Raw genomic sequence first — 9,092 nt, forward strand, 5'->3', positions numbered from 1 at the left:
ATTCACTAATTAAAAATATTTAATAGAAATTGTTAGAAAAGAGAGTTACACATTGAATTACACATTTTCGATTATTTTGACACAGAATGTAGGATAAGGTTTGCGAAAAAGAAGAAAGAGAAAAGTTGGATAGTAAAATTTGATGAGAGTGAAAATGAAAATGTGGAAGGAGGGAAGTGGTATACAAAAACCATTGGCTTCATTGATGTGTGGAAACAGAAAAGTAGTCTCCGAGGGCGACGCTTCAGCAGTGATGCAAACCAACTAAAACAAAACAACAACGACAACTTCATTTTATGCCGATAATTCAGCGTATAAAGTTGGAACATCAACCTTCTCATTCCAATGTTATTTCTCGGAACAATTAATACTTGATTCAGACAGAGGCAGAAACAAAAAACATTATCGTAACTCATCTAATTTATTTCGTTCCTTCTCTCTTTGGAGAGCTCGCTACTTTCGCTTCCACTTTCCCAAGCTGCATGGCTTTTTTTCATCTTGCTCATAGCTAATGCCCTCTTCTTTTCAGGTGCCAATCTCTTCATGCATCCATGCATATCCTTCATCTTCCATTTTTTTTTCTTTTTCTTAATTTCGTTATCACTGTGAATTCAATGCTCAACTTTATGTTTCTTATAATCAACGCTGTCATCATTCATCTGTTGAATGCGCTTTACATTTTTCTTTTTTCTTTGATCTTGGCTTGGAATTAGTTTCTTTGATACCTGTGAGAAGTTTCATATATATAAAAGGAGTATATTCACATTTCTTATAATTTGAGCTTTGAAGAGATTCCATATTTTCTGCTGATAAACTAAATAAAAAGTACTGATTTTCTTTCATTTAGAACCAGAGATGCAAGGTGATGAACATGAGGTGCATGGCATGGCGAAAAGAAGCCATATATATTTTCGTTTTACTACATTTTAAAAATGTTTTTATTATGCTAATGATTTTACAATCGTTTAAATTTATCTTATTTTCACTTCTTTCTTTTTTACAAATACTTTATTTGTAATAACCATTAAGATTCTAAGTGCCCTAATTACATTTTCTCTCTCATTTTTTTATCTTGATTGCATCAAATAAGAAAAAAATAATCTAAGAAGTCATACTAATGGATAAAATTGGATGCTTGTGTTATGCATATCATGAGGAAATGAAATCACATAAACTATCTATAAATAAGAGAATTCGATTGGTCTTGATTTGTGTAGTGAGTGAGAAAGTGAGTGTTGAAACGTTGGAATATATATTGATAGCTTCATTGTTGTTGTGATTAAAGTTGAAGAATGGATAGCGGTGTAGGGTACAAATTAACAGGGATTAGGCAGATAGTGAGGTTAAAGGAAATGCTGCAGAAATGGCAGAACGTGACTTTAGGGCAAAAAGCTTCGATCCCCACCATTTCTGATCAAGTGCCTAATAACGATGGAAGTGGATTGCCACTGATAAACAAAAGGGTAGTGAATATTATGAACACCGAATCTGACACAGAAGATAGCTGCCAAAGTCCTGAACCGCTTCCACCACCCGACGTTCCAAAGGGATACTTGGCAGTGTATGTTGGACCTGAGCTTCGAAGGTTCATCATTCCCACCACTTATCTCAGCCACTCTCTCTTCAAAGTTTTGCTCGAAAAAGCTGCAGACGAATTTGGCTTTGATCACAGTGGAGCCCTCACCATCCCTTGTGAAACTGAGACCTTCAAGTACCTACTCAAGTGCATCGAGAATCAGCAGAAAGACCAACTCAATGATAAAACTTCACAACCTGAAAGCTCGGGAACTGTGGAAGAGTAAGTAGTTTTCCAATATTTCTGCACCTACGTCCAAAATCATAGCCTGCCTCAAGGTGCAAACCTGGATCTCCTTCCTATACCATTTTTTTTTTTCTCATTTCTTGTGCATATCATTCTAGTTAGGAATATTTTCAAACACCTTGCACGCAGTTGTTATTAAAACTCCATTTATTCTATGTTTTGGTAAACACACTTTTCTAACTCAACTCGTTTTGTTTATTCATGTGGATATATATGGAACCACTCCAATTTTTTTTTTTTTTTCACTAAACCATTTAGGAATGTCAAAAGCAGCATTTTATGGCCTATATCATACGCAAAAGTTAAATTAAATCTAGCTGTCATGTGCATTTATTTATTTTAAGTAAAACGTTTATACATATCTCAATATCACAAAAATTAGTTTATAAAATAAGATTTACACTTCAATTATAATGTCTATTCTCTTCAAATCATGTTTAAAGATGTGACTTAGTGTATTTCTTTATGTCTTTTAGATTTATGCATCGATCTGAGCATATGATGGATAAAGTGATACACCAGTACGAATATTATTCCTTCTACAGTTATTTTATTGAGATCATAGCAAAGCAAAATATGCTTCCAACTTTACTACATTTTCAATGACTTATCGGCTTCTCATTTCACAAAAAGTTGTACGGATAATTTTTTTTATAATTAAAATAGGATAACAGAATTTATTATATTTTATATTATTTTGTTAGAAACAAAGGAGAATTTTTCATTAGATTCATTGGCACAGTAACAATGTAAGAAATAAAATAGAAACGAAAATTATGTAGTTGAAAGAAAAAATAAGAGGTAAAGAAACCAAATTATAAATAATGAAAGTATTTGGAATAGAAAATTTATGAAAGGCATGCCAATCAGATTCATTGTTGCTTCCAATCAGATTCTCGGGGCTCAGTAACATATGTTGCATGATGAGAGGGAAAATAGTAAGAAATATAATGATTTTTTCTGGGAGATTATTTGGTTTAAGAAAATGAAAAAAAAAATTGAGATAAAATTACCAAAGTACTCTTTAATTTATTATGTATAATAAATTAAAATTTGCTATTGGTGCAGCCAATTATGCAAACCTATAATTGATTACTAAGTATTGAGTTAATCTACAATCAAAAAAGAATGTCATAAATTAGGATGTAAATTATGATCATAATCAGTTATAGTTAAGTTAGAATTTTTTGTTGACGTTATCATTTACATAACTACATACTTAATTAACTATTGTAAAACATAATTAATTTTGTTTTAAGATATAATCAATTGATTAAGACCGATCCTCTTGGTTGTGGACTATTACAAGCGTGTCTTGTAATTGCATATATTCTTCAAAAATAACCTACAATGGATTGTCTACTCTATTACCATATAATAGAAGAAGGATAATAAGGGTATTTTGAATTTTATGAAAGTGCAGATAGAAGTTATGGGGTGCAAAAAGAAATACTAAAAAAGGCTTTCAATTCTGCCCAATGTGTATGTTTACTCTTTAGATTTGGGCTTAAAAAATGAGCTTACGATCACTCTGTTTCAACTTTTATATGCTAATAAAGTTAGAACAAAAAGGGAAACTGAAGTCATCTAACGAAGAAGATAGTAATGTAAATTAAATTTGAAAGTCAAAGAAACTATACTTAAAAAAAATATGATAGTACGTGAAAAGTGCTTTCTAAATTATTTTAATTAAAAAGAAGTGTTTATAAAACTACCATTTAGCTTCTTAAACCATGTTTTCAAATAAGGTTGCAAAACTACCCTAAGTTTAGTGCGAGAACTATGTTTTTATTTCAAATTGTTTTACCTTTAAAAAAGGTGGACACAACTTTTTTCGAAAACTATCTGATTATAATTTTATTATATATATAGATATATATGATGTTACTTAGTATCGTACAATTTCTTTGTGAATTAATCAAGAATAAATTTGGATTGAGTATATATGTTGGAAGAGTTAAATTTATTTTTTTCCCCTATTTTAGCATTATTGTTTCTCATCGTCTAACGTAAATATACAGTGTTGTATTTTTATATTATATTCTTAACGAATTTAAATTAAAATACATTTGATTTTCTTTAAATTTACTTAATTTATTTATCTATTTATTTGGAAAAATATATTATTTTCATTTTATAGAACATGAAACGCTATTCTTTTACATTAATTTATTATAATCAATAATACCATTATTATATGTAAATGACTCGATCATGCTCTTGAACAACGTATTAGTCTAGTTTTAGAAATACTAATAAAGCCCAACTATTATTTCAGGATTCACTGTTCATTAAATTAAAATTTCTAATAATTATTTTGTTTTTCTTTAAAATTATTTTTCTTGTCCAATAACCCTGGTTCGGATTTTAGTTTTGTTATGGGTTAAACATATCTGATAGATAATTGAGTTACTTAAATATGTTGCCAGGAATTTGATTTTTTTTTTTTTGAACTACGTGTATGAAGAAATTTCTTCATTGTTTTTTTCATCCCGAAAGGAATCTCCAACAATCGGTTAAGAAATATCATTGTTGAAAATAAAACTTTTTGTATATATATAATATGATCTTATTAATTTTTTTGCCAAATACAATAATTGACGCATACAGAAGAACGGAAGGAGAGAATTTGTCCTATTTGATTATTTTTATAATATAAAAAAAAGTTGTTGTACCTCTGAATATTATTTCTATTTCAATTTTCCTATGTTTTTTTATCTCTTGATATATTAAGACTTGCCAAAATGGTTTAAGGTGGTCACGAAGGGCCAATATTGGTTGTTATCAAATTTAATACTTTTTTTATTGGCGATGTCAAATTATTATATTATTTTCATATAAGTTAGTTTGTTACAAATCATATTTTGACATTGTTTAGTTTGGTCAAATTTTAAAATTTTTCTTTTTGGCTAATATATATGGTTCATGTTGTTTATAATAATGGTTTTCTCCTTTGAACTCTTCAGGACTAGAGGGTATTTTAATAGAAGATGTTTAAAAAAAATTCTTCAAATTCAAAATATAATTATAGATAATTTTCATTTGACTCGTAAGGAAAAAAAATATTATTACATTAGTTTTTCAATGTGTGCTGTCACCGTAGTCCGTGTCGTAATATTTTTCAAAATAATTAATGGGGCTTAGTATAATTTAGGTTGAATAGTTTTTTCAAATAATTAATGGGAATTTGTGTAATTTAGGTTGAATATTTTTTTATTTGACTAAATATAGTTATTTGTTTATATAGAAATTAATTAATGGAATTAAAAGAGAAAACAATTAATAGATCTTTTACAATTACTTTAATGAAGATAAGAATGTTAATATTAGGTATGATCAGAAAACGTTTTCGTTTCTATCGTATAGGGTCTTATATAATAGTCGTTTTTAAGGTTATTTTATCCAAATTAAAGAAATCATTTAATTCTTCTATTTTTAGTGTCATTTTTAATAAAATTTATTCTTTCTCTTTAAAAGATGTTCAATATATACTAAAATAGAAATAAGAGTATAATTGGAAAAAAAAAAACATTATCTAGAAATTTTAAAAAATGTCAAATAAAAAAAATATTTCAAAAGTCAACTATTATATAAGAATTAGGAGTGTTTTTTTTAATAAAACTCTATATTTTCTTTATTTTCTTTAGAATATAAAATTCTAGAGACTTATATACTATATTTTCTTTATTTTTTCTCATTCGTAAGTAGACTTTAGATTGAAAAATAAGTCTCTAGAATTTTATACTCTAAAGAAAATATAGTTCCCCAATACTAAATTAAATATATCATATATATTTTAGTTGTATGTTTTATTATAAAAACGATTCCCTCGTGTTCACAATCATTTTATACTTTTTGGTAGGAAATATATTGAACTCATCTACTCGTAGATAAAAACAAAATAAGGTACACGACAAGTTGACAACTCTGATTAAGTTCATATTTTTGTGCCATGACTCAATTTTTAAATACTTTAATTTCAGTTAACTATATATATAATCTTATAATATAAATATAAAAATGGCATAAAGCCAAAAGACAAGAAATTATAGTTTAAAATGCATTCCATCCATATTTTTTTTCTACCAACTTTTTTCTATTTTATTTGTATGTTCATCTTTCGTTCTATTCTTTATTTGCTTTTTGCTTTCTTTTTATTCTAATAGTGGAAGGTGGAGTGTTTTCCTCCAACAAAAGTTTTTGCCGATAGAATATAGCTGGCACTCAGAACCTGCTCAACTTTTTATGCTCAAATTTCACACCCAAACGTTTATAATAAAAAAGATGAAAAAAAAAAAAACTCATTTTTAGTTAAGAAATAGTAATAACAATGGCATTTATTCTTAGGACTACCCTAAAATGTTCTATCTTAGTTATTGCAATGTTTCTGTTTTGACAGTTGAAACGTACACAGAATTGGAGAAGAAAGTGAATGAGTGAAATGGTGGTTTTATGTGCAGTTCAGATGTTTGAGAAAAAGCCTGAATGATGATGAGCACCGCCATAATATGGCAGCTGGGAAACGCGTTGCAAACTTGGATATTCAGCTTACACGTTTTCCCTCTCTACTTTTAATTCCCAAAATCTAAAGTCTTCAATCACTTCAACCAAAACCTTTGTTCTTTCCCACACTCACCAACATCTCCAACAAACTAATCATGGCTAATCAAATAAATGTATATTTCTATGCCAGATACTATCATCTCTGCAACTTTACAGAGGTTTAGTTGATAAAAATATTCTCTAACAACTTTTTAGATGAAGAAGCTTTGTTTTGGTACCTAAATAAAAGCTGTTGACTTCACTAATGTCTAAGAATATGAACTCTTACTGTAGCCACCTAAGCCTACAGATTTCCTAGCTTCGTGGTTTTTCTGAATACTGTGGAACATTTTTTTAGTACTATATTTGGCTCAATTAGATGAATCAGAATGTTCCTTTTGAAAAATAGGTTAGTAGCCAATAATTAATGTTACTCTTGGTTTCACACTATAATGTTGACCACTGAATTTTGGAGTTATTTGTGTGTTACCTTAAGTCACTCAAATAAGTTGATCAATTTCAAAGTCTACTTGCCCAATGTAATGGGTTGAAAGTGACCCATTTGGATGATGGTTTGTTATAAAATCTTCAACAAGTGTCCATTCTCTCGAGTGTAAAAGCCATGAAAAGTTAAATCACAAAGTTTGCATTTAATTGCAGAATGTTCACCACCAGATATACCCACACCTACAGAATACATTCAATTAATGAAGTATAAGGAAAGAAGATAGCATAAAATAACTATGGCTTTATAGTAGACAAAGTGAAATTCCATGAAATGAATGAGTCCAATCCTTTAACTATAAAACAAATGGACAACACATCTCTCCTTTTGAAAGTTAAATATTTAAGAAAAAGAGAATAGATATGCATGTATCTTAAATAAAGAAATGTCGTTGAGGTTATTCATGTATTAAAATAAAGAAATCTCGCCGAACAGCCAACCATCCTTGCAGGAAATTTTAAAGTTCAAAAAACAAAATATGAAGAAACCTCGTGAATGAAAGGAGCTGAAGAAAATGGAAGTCCGAATTGAGTCAGACCATACAAAAACAAATAAGATGTTTTTATATGTCTAATAATCCCACATCCCATATCATTTAAAAGAATATATAAAGAATAATTTAAATACGTTATTTTCTTTCAATCGTATCAAATATGTTAAAAGATAAAATTATATATATATATAGTATAAAAAAATCACTACAAAAAAAATTAAAATTATTGATGAAATTTATCGATGGATGTATTTTTGTCAGTACAGTTGTATTATCAACGAATTTTTTTGACCAATTTTGATATTTTAATTATTGTCAATAATATAGATTTTAATTATCAACAAAAAAAAATTATTGGTAAAATTCGTCAGTAATACAAATTTAAATTACCGATGAAATTATTTATCAATAAAATTTGTCAATAATTACATAACTTAAAATTCGTCGATAAATTGAGGTTGGTTAAAGAGTAAGAGAAAAGAAGAAATAAAGAAGAAAGATGAGAGAAAGAAGATGATGATAATTGGCATCAGTAATATCATTTTTTCTTGTAGTGGATAATTGTAAGAAATAAGATGTTTTTTAAATTTGAATTTTAGTAGAATCAGTTATACAAAATTAGTAATTTATGTCACCAAATTTACATCTAACAACAAAGAAATTCACATAAAAAAATCAGTGTCATTTTTCAAATAAATGAAATTGATTTACATTGAATTTATTATTGTCTTATGTAAAATAGATTATTTTATGTCAAACATAGAATTTGACATAAATAATCTATTTTAGGTTGGACAATAAGACTTCAAGCATAAATTTCTTTTTATATATCAGATCGGAGGTTTTTATACTCATTTTTCATTGTCCAAAAACATCAAAAATATTCTTGGGAGTTAGGATTTTTCTTCGACAACGAAATACTGGTGGTTTAGGGATTCATGTATGTGTTGTCATTGACTTTGCTCCACGATTAAGATATGTTTTTTATTCTTTTCATTTTTATTTCTCAATAAGATTCTTTATTGGGGAATTCAAATATGGCTTCGCACCAATATCCCCTTTATTTATCATATTTTTCATTATAAGAATACGTTGTAATAGTAAAAAAAGTTTTTTTTTTTTTTACTTTTATGACATTTAAAATCAAAATTGAACCTTAGTTCTTACCTTGGTTCATTTCTATCACTAATAAAAAAAGTTAGAATTAAATGAATATTTCTGAACTTGTTTCAGTTTGAAGTACTACATACCAAATGAATGATTTTGAAAAATTTGAAGAAGAGTTGATGAATAGAAAAGCCAAACTAAGATAGAGGTTGGACCACAGGAGAGAATATTAAGTTGAGCAGGTTCAAAGGTATCCATATTCCAAAGGTATTAAATACTCTTACATTGGATTCACTTGTGAAGACTTATTGTTCAAAGGGATTGGGGAGGCATGACTTGAGGGTGACAATCATTGTAACATAATATAATCAATAAGATCATCATATAAAATTGCAAAATCGTATAAATCTATGTTTTCTTTAGATTTATTGTTACACTGCCTTTTCACCTTCTTGAGTAAATGAATTCAAATTAAATTAAACATAAATCTAACTAAATGTTAATGTAGTTAAAATTTTTCATTGTTATGTGTGTTGTCATCATATTTTATCCAATTAGAAAATAATACAATTATTATTAAATATCATTTTTCAATTAAAATTTAATATAAAGTTGAAACACCA

General features: G+C 27.9%; 1 protein-coding gene across 1 annotated transcript; it reads left to right on the forward strand.

The window, feature by feature from the left end:
- The first annotated feature begins 364 nt into the window (after positions 1-364).
- LOC114164791 (protein SMALL AUXIN UP-REGULATED RNA 51-like) lies at positions 365-2,264 on the forward strand. The gene is made up of 2 exons (XM_028049554.2): positions 365-529; positions 1,286-2,264. Exon 2 carries the CDS (start codon positions 1,293-1,295, stop codon positions 1,800-1,802), a length of 510 nt encoding a protein of 169 aa, XP_027905355.1. The 5' UTR covers positions 365-529; positions 1,286-1,292; the 3' UTR covers positions 1,803-2,264.
- The last annotated feature ends 6,828 nt before the right edge of the window (positions 2,265-9,092 follow it).

This window comes from Vigna unguiculata, chromosome 9 (genome assembly GCF_037176805.1).
Source record: "Vigna unguiculata cultivar grain cowpea cultivar isolate G323 ecotype 2 chromosome 9, ASM3717680v1, whole genome shotgun sequence".
NCBI lineage: Eukaryota > Viridiplantae > Streptophyta > Magnoliopsida > Fabales > Fabaceae > Vigna > Vigna unguiculata.